General features: G+C 36.8%; 1 protein-coding gene across 1 annotated transcript in view; it reads left to right on the top strand.

The window, feature by feature from the left end:
• Nucleotides 1-8,423, top strand: part of vtg3 (vitellogenin 3, phosvitinless) — a 76,321-nt gene extending 67,898 nt beyond the window's left edge. Inside the window, exons 26-28 of the mRNA XM_061975467.1 lie at nt 1-6; nt 76-181; nt 8,067-8,423. The exon at nt 1-6 is cut by the window's left edge and continues 133 nt beyond it. Coding sequence (XP_061831451.1) covers nt 1-6; nt 76-174 — 105 coding nt within the window. The 3' untranslated portion in view covers nt 175-181; nt 8,067-8,423. The remainder of the gene's footprint in view (nt 7-75; nt 182-8,066) is intronic.
• Nucleotides 8,424-18,509: the final 10,086 nt, after the last annotated feature.

Genomic DNA, 18,509 nt, shown 5'->3' with positions numbered 1-18,509 from the left:
CCAGAGGTGTGCTCGGACCGCCTGGCATCCCTTAGAGAGAGGTGCACTCACACAAGTCCTGCCCTTGTCTTCTAGTACACCGTCTACCGCCAAGCCATCTCCGTGACGCTGCCAGCAACCAGTCTTCTGGCAGTCCAGCACAACACCACCTGGGACTACGCTGGAGACCAGTAAAAACCATGTGAGCCCACAAGACCACATACGGCGGGACCTCGCTTTCAGTATTCATTCCGTTTTTGCCAAAAATATTTGCCTACCGTCTCTGTAATCAAACAAAGTGGTCTCAACTTAGAAAGTCAATTTAAGGCCAAAAAAAAACGTTTTGACTCACCCCCCAACACATTTCTTCAATTAACAAAAACATTTGCAAGTGTAATTAAAAAAATTATTTGCAAAGTAAAAAAAAAAAAAATTTAAAATAAAAAACATTTCCTAAAAAGGGAAAAAAAACAATTAGCAAGTAAAAGAACAATTTTAACAATAAACATTTTTTTTTCAATTGATAAAATGATTTGCGAGTAAAAAAAACATTTTCTTCAATTAAAGTAAACAATTTGCAAGGGAAAAACTATTTTCTTTAATTTAAAAAAAAAGATTCACAATTATATCATGTTTGCTTTTATTAAGAATAAATTCGTAACTAAAAAAAATTATCGTATTAAAATAATGATTTGCAAGTAAAAAAAAATGTTTTTAAATATTTTCAACAAATAAAAAACATTTTCTAAAAGAAAAGAAAAACAATTAGCAAGTAAAAAAAACAATTTTATCAAATTAACATAACTATAAAAGATTTTTTTTTCAATTGACAAAATGATTTGCAAGTAAAAAAATAAATTGTCTTCTGTCTTCAATTAAAGAAAACAATTTGCAAGTGTAAAACAATTTTATTTAATTAAAAAAATTATTCGCAATTATAAAATATGTTTTCTTTAATTAAGAATAAATTCGTGAGTAAAAAAGAAAGAAAGTATTCTATTAAAAATAATGATTTGCAAGTAAAAAAAAAAACTATTAAAAAACATTTTCAACAAATAAAAAACATTTTCTAAAAGGAAAGATAAACAATTTGCAAGTAAAAGAACGATTTTATCCAATCAACATAACTCTAAAAATATATTTTTTCAATTGGGAAAAATTATTTGCAAGTAAAAAAAAAAACATTTTCTTTAATTAAAGAAAAGAATTTGCATGTGAAAAACAATTTTATTCAATGGACATAACGATTCGAAAGTATAAATAAAATCTATTTTATTCTATTAAAATAATGATTTGCAATGAAAAAAAAAAAAAAAATACAATTAAAAAACATTTGTAAATAAAAAACATTTTCTAAAAGGAAAAAACTATTTGCAAGTAAATTAGCAATTTTATCCAATTAACACAACTATAAAAAATATTTTTCAATTGACAAAATAATTTGCAAGTAAAAAAAACAACATTTTCTTCAATTAAAGAAAACAATTTGCAAGTGAAAAACAATTGTATTTAATTCAAAAAAAGATTTGCGAATATATATATATATATATATAATATAATATAATTTTTATTTAATTAAGAATAGATTCAGAAGTAAAAAAATGTTTCTTCAATTAAAAATAAACAATTTGCAAGTAAATAAACACCTTGGTCAAAAATATTTGCCTACAGTCTCTGTAATCAAACAAAGTGATCTCAACTTAGAAAGTCAATTTACGGCCAAAACAAACGTTTTTACTCACCCCCCCAACACATTTCTTCAATTAACAAAAACATTTGCAAGTATAAAACAATTTTATTCAATGAACATAATGATTTGCAAGTATAAAAATACATCTATTTCATTCTATTAAAAAAATTATTTGCAAAGTAAAAAAAAAAAAAAATAAAAATAAAAAACATTTCCTAAAAAGGGAAAAAAAACAATTAGCAAGTAAAAGAACAATTTTAACAATAAACATTTTTTTTTCAATTGATAAAATGATTTGCGAGTAAAACAAACATTTTTTTCAATTAAAGGAAACAATTTACAAGTGAAAAACTATTTTCTTTAATTTAAAAAAAATTATTCACAATTATATCATGTTTGCTTTTATTAAGAATAAATTCGTAACTAAAAAAAAATTGACGTATTACAATAATGATTTGCAAGTAAAAAACAAATAAATTAAACATTTTCAACAAATAAAAAACATTTTCTAAAAGAAAAGAAAACCAATTAGCAAGTAAAAAAACAATTTTATCAAATTAACATATCTATAAAATATTTTTTTTTCAATTGACAAAATGATTTGCAAATAAAAAAATACATTTTATTCAATTAAAGAAAACAATTTGCAAGTGAAAAACAATTTTATTTAATTTAAAAAATGATTCGCAATTATAAAATATGTTTTCTTTAATTAAGAATAAATTCGTGAGTAAAAAAAGAAGAAAGTATTCTATTAAAATCTTCATTTAACAAAAACATTTGCAAGTATAAAACAATTTTATTCAATGAACATAACGTTTCGCAAGTATAAAAAAAAAAGATTTCATTCTATTAAAAAAATGATTTGCAAAGTAAAAAAAAATAAAAAATTACAATAAAAAACATTTCCTAAAAAGGGAAAAAAAAGAACAATTTTAACAATAAACTTTTTTTTTCAATTGATAAAATGATTTTTGAGTAAAAGAAACATTTTCTTCAATTAAAGGAAACAATTTGCAAGTGAAAAACTATTTTCTTTAATTTAAAAAAAATGATTCACAATTATATCAGATGTTTGCTTTTATTAAGAATAGATTCGTAACTAAAAAAATAAATATCGTATTAAAATAATGATTTGCAAGTTAAAAAAAAAAACAATTAAAAAAACATTTTCAACAAATAAAAACATTTTCTAAAAGGAAAGAAAACCAATTAGCAAGTAAAAAACAATTTTATCAAATTAACATATCTATAAAATATATTTTTTTCAATTGACAAAATGATTTGCAAATAAAAAAATACATTTTCTTCAATTAAAGAAAACAATTTGCAAGTGAAAAACAATTTTATTTAATTTAAAAAATGATTCGCAATTATAAAATATGTTTTCTTTAATTAAGAATAAATTCGTGAGTAAAAAAAAGAAGAAAGTATTCTATTAAAATCTTCATTTAACAAAAACATTTGCAAGTATAAAACAATTTTATTCAATGAACATAACGTTTCGCAAGTATAAAAAAAAAAAAGATTTCATTCTATTAAAAAAATGATTTGCAAAGTAAAAAAAAATAAAAAATTAAAATAAAAAACATTTCCTAAAAAGGGAAAAAAAAGAACAATTTTAACAATAAACTTTTTTTTTCAATTGATAAAATGATTTGCGAGTAAAACAAACATTTTTTTCAATTAAAGGAAACAATTTACAAGTGAAAAACTATTTTCTTTAATTTAAAAAAAAAGATTCACAATTATATCATGTTTGCTTTTATTAAGAATAAATTCGTAACTAAAAAAATAAATATCGTATTAAAATAATGATTTGCAAGTTAAAAAAAAAAAACAATTAAAAAAACATTTTCAACAAATAAAAACATTTTCTAAAAGAAAAGAAAAACAATTAGCAAGTAAAAAAACAATTTTATCAAATTAACATATCTATAAAATATATTTTTTTCAATTGACAAAATGATTTGCAAGTAAAAAATACATTTTCTTCAATTAAAGAAAACAATTTGCAAGTGAAAAACAGTTTTATTTAATTAAAAAAATACTTTGCAATTATAAAATGTGTTTTTTTTAATTAAGAATAAATTTGTGAGTAAAAAAGAAAGAAAGTATTCTATTAAAATAATGATTTGCAAGTAAAAAAAATAAATTTAAAAACATTTTCAACAAATAAAAAACATTTTCTAAAAGGAAAGAAAAACAATTTGCAAGTAAAAGAACGATTTTATCCAATCAACATAACTCTAAAAATATTTTTTTTCAATTGGAAAAAATGATTTGCAAGTAAAAAAACATTTTCTTTAATTAAAGAAAACAATTTGCATGTGAAAAACAATTTTATTCAATGAACATAACGATTCGCAAGTATAAATGAAATCTATTTTATTCTATTAAAATAATGATTTGCAATGAAAAAAAAAAATATATACAATTAAAAAACATTTGTAAATAAAAAACATTTTCTAAAAGGAAAAAACTATTTGCAAGTAAAATAGCAATTTTATCCAATTAACACAACTATAACAAAATATTTTTTCAATTGACAAAATGATTTGCAAGTAAAAAAAAAACCATTTTCTTCAATTAAAGAAAACAATTTGCAAGTGAAAGAACAATTTGAACAATAAACATTTTTTTTTCAATTGATAAAAGGATTTGCGAGTAAAACAAACATTTTTTTCAATTAAAGGAAACAATTTACAAGTGAAAAACTATTTTCTTTAATTTAAAAAAAATGATTCACAATTATATCATGTTTGCTTTTATTAAGAATAAATTCGTAACTAAAAAAAAATTATCGTATTAAAATAATGATTTGCAAGTAAAAAACAAATAAATTAAACATTTTCAACAAATAAAAAACATTTTCTAAAAGAAAAGAAAAACAATTAGCAAGTAATAAAAACAATTTTATCAAATTAACATAACTATAAAATATATTTTTTTCAATTGACAAAATGATTTGCAAGTAAAAAATACATTTTCTTCAATTAAAGAAAACAATTTGCAAGTGAAAAACAATTTTATTTAATTAAAAAAAGTATTCGCAATTATAAAATATGTTTTCTTTAATTAAGAATAAATTTGTGAGTAAAAAAATAATAAAGTATTCTATTAAAATAATGATTTGCAAGTAAAAAAAAAACAATTAAAAAACATTTTCAACAAATAAAAAACATTTTCTAAAAGGAAAGATAAACAATTTGCAAGTAAAAGAACGATTTTATCCAATCAACATAACTCTAAAAATGTTTTTTTTCAATTGGAAAAAATGATTTGCAGGTAAAGAAAACAACATTATCTTTAATTAAAGAAAACAATTTGCATGTGAAAAACAATTTTATTTAATTAAAAAAATTATTTGCAATTATAAAATATGTTTTCTTTAATTAAGAATACATTTGTGAGTAAAAAAAAGAAGAAAGTATTCTATTAAGATAATGATTTGCAAGTAAAAAAATAAATAATTTTAAAACATTTTCAACAAGTAAAAAACATTTTCTAAAAGGAAAGAAAAACAATTTGCAAGTAAAAGAACGATTTTATCCAATCAACATAACTATAAAAATATTTTTTTTCAATTGAAAAAAATTATTTGCAAGTAAAAAAAACATTTTCTTTAATTAAAGAAAAAATTTGCATGTGAAAAACAGTTTTATTCAATGAACATAACGATTCGCAAGTATAAATAAAATCTATTTTATTCTATTAAAAATGATTTGCAATGAAAAAATATATATATATTCAATTAAAAAACATTTGCAAATAAAAAACATTTTCTAAAAGGAAAAAACTATTTGCAAGTAAATTAGCAATTTTATCCAATTAACACAACTATAACAAAATATTTTTTTCAATTGACAAAACGATTTGCAAGTAAAAAAAAAACATTTTCTTCAATTAAAGAAAACAATTTGCAAGTGAAAAACAATTTTATTTAATTAAAAAAAATACTTCGCAATTATAAAATGTGTTTTTTTTAATTAAGAATAAATTCGTGAGTAAAAAAAAAATAATGTATTCTATTAAAATAATGATTTGCAAGTAAAAAAAAAACAATTAAAAAACATTTTCAACAAATAAAAAACATTTTCTAAAAGGAAAGATAAACAATTTGCAAGTAAAAGAACGATTTTATCCAATCAACATAACTCTAAAAATATTTTTTTTCAATTGGAAAAAATTATTTGCAAGTAAAAAAAAAACATTTTCTTTAATTAAAGAAAACTATTTACATGTGAAAAACAATTTTATTCAATGGACATAACGATTCGCAAGTATAAATAAAATCTATTTTATTCTATTAAAATAATGATTTGCAATGAAAAAAAATATATATATTCAATTAAAAAACATTTGCAAATAAAAAACATTTTCTAAAAGGAAAAAACTATTTGCAAGTAAATTAGCAATTTTATCCAATTAACACAACTATAACAAAATATTTTTTTCAATTGACAAAACGATTTGCAAGTAAAAAAAAAAACATTTTCTTCAATTAAAGAAAACAATTTGCAAGTGAAAAACATTTTCATTTTATTAAAAAAATACTTCGCAATTATAAAATGTGTTTTTTTTAATTAAGAATAAATTCGTGAGTAAAAAAAAATAAATGTATTCTATTAAAATAATGATTTGCAAGTAAAAAAAAAACAATTAAAAAACATTTTCAACAAATAAAAAACATTTTCTAAAAGGAAAGATAAACAATTTGCAAGTAAAATAACGATTTTATCCAATCAACATAACTCTAAAAATGTTTTTTTTCAATTGGAAAAAATGATTTGCAGGTAAAAAAACAAACATTTTCTTTAATTAAAGAAAACAATTTGTATGTGAAAAACAATTTTATTCAATGGACATAACGATTCGCAAGTATAAATAAAATATATTTTATTCTATTAAAATAATGATTTGCAATGAAAAAATATATATATATTCAATTAAAAAACATTTGCAAATGAAAAACATTTTCTAAAAGGAAAAAACTATTTGCAAGTAAAATAGCAATTTTATCCAATTAACACAACTATAACAAAATATTTTTTCAATTGACAAAATGATTTGCAAGAAAAAAAACATTTTCTTCAATTAAAGAAAACAATTTGCAAGTGAAAAACAATTTTATTTAATTGAAAAAAATGATTTGCAAATATAAAATAAGTTTTCTTTAATTAAGAATAGATTCAGAAGTTAAAAAATCTTTCTTCAATTAAAAATAAACAATTTGCAAGTAAATAAACACCTTGGTCAAAAATATTTGCCTACAGTCTCTGTAATCAAACAAAGTGGTCTCAACTTAGAAAGTCAATTTACGGCCAAAACAAACGTTTTTACTCACCCCCCAACACATTTCTTCAATTAATAAAAACATTTGCAAGTATAAAACAATTTTATTCAATGAACATAATGATTTGAAAGTATAAAAATAAATATATTTTATTCTGTTAAAAAATTATTTGCAGGTAAAAAAAAGTTCAATATTCAATAAAAACATTTGCAAATAAAAAACTTCATCAGTTAAAAAAACGATTCAGAGGGAAGTAAACAATTTCCTTCAGTATAAAAGTGATTCACAGGTAAAAAAAAAAGAAGCAATTGTCTTTATTTAAAAAAACAAAACTTTAAAAATGAAAAAAAGTATTTCCTTTAATTAAAAATAAGATTCACAAGTAAAAACAATTAACAAGTAAAATAAAATATATATTCAATCAAGAACGATTCACAAGTAAACAAAAATTTATTATATTCAAGTAAAAATTATTCAGAAGTTTTCAAATTAAAAATCGATTTGTAAGGAAAAAAAACCATTTTCTGCAAGTAAAAAAAATCTCATTCATTCAATTAAAAAAAACAATTTAAGTAAAAAAAACATTTTATTCAGGTAAAAAATATGTCCAAATGTGCTTAAAAATATTTGCAAGTAAAGCATTATTTCAATCAATTAAAAAACAACAACAATTTGTAAGTAAGTAAAAAAAAATATTTTATTAAATTAAAAAAAACGATTTGCAAGTAAAAACAAAAATCATATTTTTGCAAGTAAAAAGAAATTATTTTATTCAATTCAAAAATCGATTTTTAAGTAAAAAAAAATACACATTTTCTGAAAGTAAAAAAAACATTTGCAAGTAAAATTCTATTTTATTCAATTAAAAATATATATTTGTAGGTTAAAAAAACATTTTCTTCAAGTAAAAACTAATTATTGTCAATAGTTCAATGCAGAGATCTATGATGTGACTTCTTAATTAAATATATACAAAAACACAATAGAATCAACATTGCAGTGAACTGAAACCAAAATGAAAACTATTTTATTTTGTGTTGTTGCTTCATGAACAAATATTGACATTTCCATGAAATGTTTTTATTTGGACTTTCCTTGCAGAGAAAGACGACAAGAATGTTCCAGAAGACACAACAAACGTTATTAAAGATGTATCAATAATCCTCCTGATTTATTGATTCATGATTTTTTTCAACATCTCTGGAGAAAATCCTCCTGATGCTCGTCAGGAGAATAGAAAAGAAAAGAAAAGAAAAGAAACGTGTTTCCTTTCTTCCCTCAAGACAAACACACGCGTTCAAAAGTGAGGCAATAAAAAGTAGAAAAAGCAAACGTGTGAGCCTTCCTGCATGAAGACATGACAACAATCTTTGACTGGGAGATAAACTCACATGCTGAGAAGATGTTGCCAAAGTCTGGATGACCTTGGATGTTTGCTGGTGTCACATCAAGTCCATGTCACCTTGTTCCCAGCATGCACCTTGTTTACCACACCGCCACTTAAGTCAGCCAGGGAGCGTTGACATGTTAGAACCATCTCAGGTGTGAGAACCTCAGGGAGTGGTCTCCTGCTGACATGTTAGAACCATATGAAGCATCTCAGGTGTGAGAGCCTCAGAGAGTGGTCTCCTGCTGGCATGTTAGAACCATCTCAGGTCTGAGAACCTCAGGGAGTGGTCTCCTGCTGACATGTTAGAACGATATGATGCATCTCAGGTGTGAGAACCTCAGGGAGTGGTCTCCTGCTGACATGTTAGAACCATATGAAGCCTCTTAGATGTGAGAACCTCAGGGAGTGGTCTCCTGCTGGCATGTTAGAACCATATGAAGCATCTCAGGTGTGAGAACCTCAGGGAGTGGTCTCCTGGTGACATGTTCGAATGTCTCAGGTCTGAGAACTTCAGGGAGTGGTCTCCTGCTGACACGATAGATCCATAAGAACCATCTCAGGTCTGAGAACCTCAGGGAGTGGTCTCCTGCTGACATGTTAGAACCATCTCAGGTCTGAGAACCTCAGGGAGTGGTCTCCTGCTGACATGTTAGAACCATCTCAGGTCTGAGAACCTCAGGGAGTGGTCTCCTGCTGACATGTTAGAACCATATGAAGCATCTCAGGTGTGAGAACCTCAGGGAGTGGTCTCCTGCTGACATGTTAGAACCATCTCAGGTGTGAGAACTTCAGGGAGTGGTCTCCTGCTGACATGTTAGAACCATATGAAGCATCTCAGGGAGTGGTCTCCTGGTGACATGTTCGAACCGTCTCAGGTGTGAGAACTTCAGGGAGTGGTCTCCTGCTGACATGTTAGAACCATCTCAGGTGTGAGAACCTCAGGGAGTGGTCTCCTGCTGACATGTTAGAACCATCTCAGGTGTGAGAACCTCAGGGAGTGGTCTCCTGCTGACATGTTTGAACCATCTCAGGTGTGAGAACCTCAGGGAGTGGTCTCCTGCTGGCATGTTAGAACCATATGAAGCGTCTCAGGTGTGAGAACCTCAGGGAGTGGTCTCCTGCTGACATGTTAGAACCATCTCTGGTGTGAGAACCTCAGAGCGTGGTCTCCTGCTGACATGTTAGAACCATCTCAGGTGTGAGAACCTCAGGGAGTGGTCTCCTGCTGACATGTTAGAACCATCTCTGGTGTGAGAACCTCAGAGCGTGGTCTCCTGCTGACATGTTAGAACCATCTCAGGTGTGAGAACCTCAGGGAGTGGTCTCCTCCTGACATGTTAGAACCATCTCAGGTGTGAGAACCTCAGGGAGTGGTTTCCTGCTGGCATGTTAGAACCATCTCAGGTGTGAGAACCTCAGGGAGTGGTCTCCTGCTGACATGTTAGAACCATCTCAGGTGTGAGAACCTCAGGGAGTGGTCTCCTGGTGACATGTTCGAACCGTCTCAGGTCTGAGAACTTCAGGGAGTGGTCTCCTGCTGACATGTTATAACCATCTCAGGTGTGAGAACCTCAGGGAGTGGTCTCCTGCTGACATGTTAGAACCATATGAAGCATCTCAGGTGTGAGAACCTCAGGGAGTGGTCTCCTGGTGACATGTTCGAACCGTCTCAGGTCTGAGAACTTCAGGGAGTGGTCTCCTGCTGACATGTTCGAACCATCTCAGGTGTGAGAACCTCAGGGAGTGGTCTCCTGCTGACATGTTTGAACCATCTCAGGTGTGAGAACCTCAGGGAGTGGTCTCCTGCTGGCATGTTAGAACCATATGAAGCGTCTCAGGTGTGAGAACCTCAGGGAGTGGTCTCCTGCTGACATGTTAGAACCATCTCTGGTGTGAGAACCTCAGAGCGTGGTCTCCTGCTGACATGTTAGAACCATCTCAGGTGTGAGAACCTCAGGGAGTGGTCTCCTGCTGACATGTTAGAACCATCTCTGGTGTGAGAACCTCAGAGCGTGGTCTCCTGCTGACATGTTAGAACCATCTCAGGTGTGAGAACCTCAGGGAGTGGTCTCCTCCTGACATGTTAGAACCATCTCAGGTGTGAGAACCTCAGGGAGTGGTTTCCTGCTGGCATGTTAGAACCATCTCAGGTGTGAGAACCTCAGGGAGTGGTCTCCTGCTGACATGTTAGAACCATCTCAGGTGTGAGAACCTCAGGGAGTGGTCTCCTGGTGACATGTTCGAACCGTCTCAGGTCTGAGAACTTCAGGGAGTGGTCTCCTGCTGACATGTTATAACCATCTCAGGTGTGAGAACCTCAGGGAGTGGTCTCCTGCTGACATGTTAGAACCATATGAAGCATCTCAGGTGTGAGAACCTCAGGGAGTGGTCTCCTGGTGACATGTTCGAACCGTCTCAGGTCTGAGAACTTCAGGGAGTGGTCTCCTGCTGACATGTTCGAACCATCTCAGGTGTGAGAACCTCAGGGAGTGGTCTCCTGCTGACATGTTTGAACCATCTCAGGTGTGAGAACCTCAGGGAGTGGTCTCCTGCTGGCATGTTAGAACCATATGAAGCGTCTCAGGTGTGAGAACCTCAGGGAGTGGTCTCCTGCTGACATGTTAGAACCATCTCTGGTGTGAGAACCTCAGAGCGTGGTCTCCTGCTGACATGTTAGAACCATCTCAGGTGTGAGAACCTCAGGGAGTGGTCTCCTCCTGACATGTTAGAACCATCTCAGGTGTGAGAACCTCAGGGAGTGGTTTCCTGCTGGCATGTTAGAACCATCTCAGGTGTGAGAACTTCAGGGAGTGGTCTCCTGCTGACATGTTAGAACCATCTCAGGTGTGAGAACCTCAGGGAGTGGTCTCCTCCTGACATGTTAGAACCATCTCAGGTGTGAGAACCTCAGGGAGTGGTTTCCTGCTGGCATGTTAGAACCATCTCAGGTGTGAGAACCTCAGGGAGTGGTTTCCTGCTGGCATGTTAGAACCATCTCAGGTGTGAGAACCTCAGGGAGTGGTCTCCTCCTGACATGTTAGAACCATCTCAGGTGTGAGAACCTCAGGGAGTGGTTTCCTGCTGGCATGTTAGAACCATCTCAGGTGTGAGAACCTCAGGGAGTGGTCTCCTGCTGACATGTTAGAACCATCTCAGGTGTGAGAACCTCAGGGAGTGGTCTCCTGGTGACATGTTCGAACCGTCTCAGGTCTGAGAACTTCAGGGAGTGGTCTCCTGCTGACATGTTAGAACCATCTCAGGTGTGAGAACCTCAGGGAGTGGTCTCCTGCTGACATGTTAGAACCATATGAAGCATCTCAGGTGTGAGAACCTCAGGGAGTGGTCTCCTGGTGACATGTTCGAACCGTCTCAGGTCTGAGAACTTCAGGGAGTGGTCTCCTGCTGACATGTTCGAACCATCTCAGGTGTGAGAACCTCAGGGAGTGGTCTCCTGCTGACATGTTTGAACCATCTCAGGTGTGAGAACCTCAGGGAGTGGTCTCCTGCTGGCATGTTAGAACCATATGAAGCGTCTCAGGTGTGAGAACCTCAGGGAGTGGTCTCCTGCTGACATGTTAGAACCATCTCTGGTGTGAGAACCTCAGAGCGTGGTCTCCTGCTGACATGTTTGAACCATCTCAGGTGTGAGAACCTCAGGGAGTGGTCTCCTCCTGACATGTTAGAACCATCTCAGGTGTGAGAACCTCAGGGAGTGGTTTCCTGCTGGCATGTTAGAACCATCTCAGGTGTGAGAACCTCAGGGAGTGGTCTCCTGCTGACATGTTAGAACCATCTCAGGTGTGAGAACCTCAGGGAGTGGTCTCCTGGTGACATGTTCGAACCGTCTCAGGTCTGAGAACTTCAGGGAGTGGTCTCCTGCTGACATGTTATAACCATCTCAGGTGTGAGAACCTCAGGGAGTGGTCTCCTGCTGACATGTTAGAACCATATGAAGCATCTCAGGTGTGAGAACCTCAGGGAGTGGTCTCCTGGTGACATGTTCGAACCGTCTCAGGTCTGAGAACTTCAGGGAGTGGTCTCCTGCTGACATGTTCGAACCATCTCAGGTGTGAGAACCTCAGGGAGTGGTCTCCTGCTGACATGTTTGAACCATCTCAGGTGTGAGAACCTCAGGGAGTGGTCTCCTGCTGGCATGTTAGAACCATATGAAGCGTCTCAGGTGTGAGAACCTCAGGGAGTGGTCTCCTGCTGACATGTTAGAACCATCTCTGGTGTGAGAACCTCAGAGCGTGGTCTCCTGCTGACATGTTAGAACCATCTCAGGTGTGAGAACCTCAGGGAGTGGTCTCCTCCTGACATGTTAGAACCATCTCAGGTGTGAGAACCTCAGGGAGTGGTTTCCTGCTGGCATGTTAGAACCATCTCAGGTGTGAGAACTTCAGGGAGTGGTCTCCTGCTGACATGTTAGAACCATCTCAGGTGTGAGAACCTCAGGGAGTGGTCTCCTCCTGACATGTTAGAACCATCTCAGGTGTGAGAACCTCAGGGAGTGGTTTCCTGCTGGCATGTTAGAACCATCTCAGGTGTGAGAACCTCAGGGAGTGGTTTCCTGCTGGCATGTTAGAACCATCTCAGGTGTGAGAACCTCAGGGAGTGGTCTCCTCCTGACATGTTAGAACCATCTCAGGTGTGAGAACCTCAGGGAGTGGTTTCCTGCTGGCATGTTAGAACCATCTCAGGTGTGAGAACCTCAGGGAGTGGTCTCCTGCTGACATGTTAGAACCATCTCAGGTGTGAGAACCTCAGGGAGTGGTCTCCTGGTGACATGTTCGAACCGTCTCCGGTCTGAGAACTTCAGGGAGTGGTCTCCTGCTGACATGTTATAACCATCTCAGGTGTGAGAACCTCAGGGAGTGGTCTCCTGCTGACATGTTAGAACCATATGAAGCATCTCAGGTGTGAGAACCTCAGGGAGTGGTCTCCTGGTGACATGTTCGAACCGTCTCAGGTCTGAGAACTTCAGGGAGTGGTCTCCTGCTGACATGTTCGAACCATCTCAGGTGTGAGAACCTCAGGGAGTGGTCTCCTGCTGACATGTTTGAACCATCTCAGGTGTGAGAACCTCAGGGAGTGGTCTCCTGCTGGCATGTTAGAACCATATGAAGCGTCTCAGGTGTGAGAACCTCAGGGAGTGGTCTCCTGCTGACATGTTAGAACCATCTCTGGTGTGAGAACCTCAGAGCGTGGTCTCCTGCTGACATGTTTGAACCATCTCAGGTGTGAGAACCTCAGGGAGTGGTCTCCTGGTGACATGTTCGAACCGTCTCAGGTCTGAGAACTTCAGGGAGTGGTCTCCTGCTGACATGTTATAACCATCTCAGGTGTGAGAACCTCAGGGAGTGGTCTCCTGCTGACATGTTAGAACCATATGAAGCATCTCAGGTGTGAGAACCTCAGGGAGTGGTCTCCTGCTGACATGTTCGAACCGTCTCAGGTCTGAGAACTTCAGGGAGTGGTCTCCTGCTGACATGTTAGAACCATCTCAGGTGTGAGATCCTCAGGGAGTGGTCTCCTGCTGACATGTTATAACCATCTCAGATGTGAGAACCTCAGGGAGTGGTCTCCTGCTGACATGTTAGAACCATATGAAGCATCTCAGGTGTGAGAACCTCTGGGATTGGTCTCCTGGTGACATGTTCGAACCGTCTCAGGTCTGAGAACTTTAGGGAGTGGTCTCCTGCTGACATGTTAGAACCGTCTCAGGTCTGAGAACCTCAGGGAGTGGTCTCCTGCTGACATGTTAGAACCATATGGACCATCTCAGGTGTGAGAACCTCAGGGAGTAACATACACAATGGACGATATTTATGTAACGTACACAATGAACGTTATACTTTTGCATTGTTTATATTTTCACTCTTACAAACGTAAATAAAGGAAGACGTACAAAGAAATAAAAGTGAGGAAGAACAATAATTCAAAAGAAGGAACATCAATCATCAACATAACTTAGCTTCTGTTTTTTCATGCTGTTAACTATCTGTATAGCTGCACACGCTGGAAACGAGTAGCGAGGACAGAATCATGAATTTATTGGCAGTGCAGTGTCAACTTTGTTAATAAGTAAATGTTCTCAAAGGAGTATAACCTTCGGAGACCCTTTCTAAAGAATGTCCGACCCCTGAGACCTTGGACTCTTGAAACTGCGACCCTCTTCCTGATGTAGTCGAGTAGCCCTGGCATAGAAACTAAATGTTTGGCGTACGATAGAGAATGTAAATCCATGAGGATGTGGAGGCACCACAGACAACAAAATCAACAAGTATATTCCAAGTAGTGACTGACAAGCAGGTGGCGAACAGTTTCTCCACCAGCATTGCGACCCAGATGGTGAGCAGACTTCCCCCGACACTCAGGTCTGCACGCCTCCGACCACGCCCACGTTCACTCTGACTAATAGGTGCTGAAGACTCTTTCAAAGCGGTAAATGCTGAAGATATGCGAGAAAAAGCTGGTCGCCCTCAAGCCTCACAAGGCCGGCGGACACTTGACAACATTCCTGCCAGATTCCTCAGGGTCTCTATTGCCCCCGCAGTAGCCCACATTCCAAACCGATCCATCAGACAGTGTCACGTCCCACAAGAACTCAAGTTGGCGAGAGTTATCCCATCCATCCATCCATCCATCCATCCATCTTCTTCCGCTTATTCGAGGTCGGGTCGCAGGGGCAGCAGCCTAAGCAGAGAAGCCCAGACTTCCCTCTCCACAGCCACTTCGTCCAGCTCCTCAAGGGCATCCCGAGGCATTCCCAGGCTACATAGTCTTTCCAACGTGTCCTGGGTCTTCCCTGTGGCCTCCTACCGGTCGGACGTGCCCTAAACACCTCCCTAGGGAGGCGTTCGAGTGGCATCCTGACCAGATGCTCGAACCACCTCATCTGGCTCCTCTCCATGTGGAGGAGCAGCTCCTTCCGGATGACAGAGCTTCTCACCCTATCTCTAAGGGAGAGACCCGCCACCCGGCGGAGGAAACTCATTTGGGGCGCTTGTACCCGTGATCTTGTCCTTTCGGTCATAACCCAAAGCTCATGACCATAGGTGAGGATGGGAACGTAGATCGACCGGTAAATTGAGAGCTTTGCCTTCCGGCTCAGCTCCTTCTTCACCACAACGGATCGATACATCCATCCATCCATCCATCCATCTTCTTCCGCTTATCCGAGGTCGGGTCGCGGGGGCAGCAGCCTAAGCAGGGAAGCCCAGACTTCCCTCTCCCCAGCCACTTCGTCCAGCTCCTCCCGGGGGATCCCGAGGCGTTCCCAGGCCAGCCGGGAGACATAGTCTTCCCAACGTGTCCTGGGTCTTCCTCGTGGTCTCCTACCGGTCGGACATGCCCTAAACACCTCCTTAGGGAGGCGCTCGGGTGGCATCCTGACCAGATGCCCGAACCACCTCATCTGGCTCCTCTCGATGTGGAGGAGCAGCGGCTTTACTTTGAGCTCCCCCCGGATGACAGAGCTTCTCACCCTATCTCTAAGGGAGAGCCCCGCCACCCGGCGGAGGAAACTCATTTCGGCCGCTTGTACCCGTGATCTTGTCCTTTCGGTCATGACCCAAAGCTCATTACCATAGGTGAGGATGGAAACGTAGATCGACCGGTAAATTGAGAGCTTTGCCTTCCGGCTCAGCTCCTTCTTCACCACAACGGATCGATACAGCGTCCGCATTACTGAAGACGCCGCACCGATCCGCCTGTCGATCTCACGATCCACTCTTCCCTCACTCGTGAACAAGACTCCGAGGTACTTGAACTCCTCCACTTGGGGCAAGATCTCCTCCCCAACCCGGAGATGGCACTCCACCCTTTTCCGGGCGAGAACCATGGACTCGGACTTGGAGGTGCTGATTCTCATCCCAGTTGCTTCACACTCAGCTGCGAACCGATCCAGTGAGAGCTGAAGATCCTGGCCAGATGAAGCCATCAGGACCAAATCATCTGCAAAAAGCAGAGACCTAATCCTGCAGCCACCAAACCGGATCCCCTCAACGCCTTGACTGCGCCTAGAAATTCTGTCCATAAAAGTTATGAACAGAATCGGTGACAAAGGGCAGCCTTGGCGGAGTCCAACCCTCACCGTAAACGTGTCCGACTTACTGCCGGCAATGCAGACCAAGCTCTGACACTGATCATACAGGGAGCGGACCGCCACAATCAGACGGATCGATACAGTGTCCGCATTACTGAAGACGCCGCACCGATCCGCCTGTCGATCTCACCATCCACTCTTCCCTCACTCGTGAACAAGACTCCGAGGTAATTGAACTCCTCCACTTGGGGAAGGGTCTCCTCCCCAACCTGGAGATCGCACTCCACCCTCCGCCAGCTAATTAGAGGCTGGCATCTGTAGACCATCCATGGCTCCATCTCAGAGGTTACAGAGCCATCAATCCAAGAACAAATCAGCAATCCATCTGTAAAACTGTTGTGTCGGGCTTCAGAACCTCCCACTCCAGACTGTATTTGACCGACGTCACCAAAGGTGAGGTAGACTCGGGTTTACCTCACCTCCCGCGGCATGGATGCAGGACCGCCAAGAAGAGTTCCACGCTGTAATCCACTAAATACTCCACAAGCTGAGGGCGATGAGCTTTGATAGCACGTCACTAAACTAGATGAGATCTTACTTGGAGGATGGAGTACATACAAGTGGTTGACATGAACGGAACCAAGTCCTCACCCCTTCCAGTGAGCTGCGGGGTTCCTCGAGGCAGCGTCCTAGGGCCGTGGCTGTTCCTTATAGACATCGACAACATGAGTGCGACAGGTTCAGCTGGTTTGATGTTCGTCTTCTCCCACAGTTTTCATCGTATCGGAACCGTTCGAGCATCAAAACGTTCGGCTCGGCCGGGACACCGTTGCTAATATTTTCATTTCTCCTAAGTATCCCAGATTACCAGGATTTTCAGGTTTTCCGGCTCATTTTTACCATTTAAAATGAATTTGGCCATTTTGCAAACTTGCAGAACTCCTACATTTCTTGTGGTTCCAAAAATTCCCGGTTTTCCTGGCATTACCAGGAACTTTTCCCCCATTTGAATACAAATGGGCAATTACAAACCTCTTCATATATGCCACATTTTTTATTCGACTGCAACCGTTCCAACACCCACACACTCCACTCACCCTGGAAATTCCAGCCAAGATTTCCAGACTTTTATATTTCACCTACTCTCACATTTTTCAACTGATTTCCACCGTTCCACCATCAAAACATTTGTCTTTGTCAGGAGATTCAAGCTTTCAAAGTAAAAATACTGGAACAATTATTGTTTTTTTCCGAAATTACCAGGAATGTTCTCCATTGACAATGAATGGACAATATACTGTACAAAGTTCTGCACATCCCACATTTCTCATCCGATTTGGATCATTCCAACATCCACACACTCCACTCACTCTGGACATTCAAGCCAGCATGTTTCTTGGCGAAAATTCCCGCATTACTCGGAATTACCAGGACTTTCCCCTCATTGAAAATGAATGGGCAGTATAAAAACTTTTACACACACTCCATTTCTTAACTGATTTGAACGGTTCAAAAGACAAAATGCTCCTTGCTCTTGCTACTCAAGTGCTAGCATGCTAACATTAGCATGCTAACTTTTTTTTTAGCAAATTTTACAATCGTTTACCCCAGAGTCATAAAACTTGGTATGTGACATGTGCTAACATTAACATGCTAACATTAGCATGGTAACTTGTTCTTAGCCAATTCCCAGAAGTACACTTTTGACTGATCAAACGTGCTACCTGACCCATGCTAATTGTTAGCATTTCAGTTCAACTCCCGCGTGGCGCCTCGCACATTTCAGCGGTGGCATTCGTATGTAATTCCTACTTGAAATGCACAGATTCTAGTTGCAAGTTGTTGTTTTTTTGCCGATGACTCAGCACTCCTGATCTCAGTTGAACTATTACATCTATTACATTGTTGTATGTGATATATGATATCTATTACATTGTTGTATGTGATATATGACATCTATTACGTTGTTGTATGTGATATATGACACCTGTTACATTGTTGTATGTGATATATGACATCTATTACATTGTTGTATGTGATATATGACATCTATTACGTTGTTGTATGTGATATATGACACCTATTACATTGTTGTATGTGATATATG

The sequence above is a fragment of the Nerophis lumbriciformis genome, linkage group LG14 (assembly GCF_033978685.3).
Source record: "Nerophis lumbriciformis linkage group LG14, RoL_Nlum_v2.1, whole genome shotgun sequence".
NCBI lineage: Eukaryota > Metazoa > Chordata > Actinopteri > Syngnathiformes > Syngnathidae > Nerophis > Nerophis lumbriciformis.
This window is presented reverse-complemented; position numbering and strand designations above follow the sequence as displayed.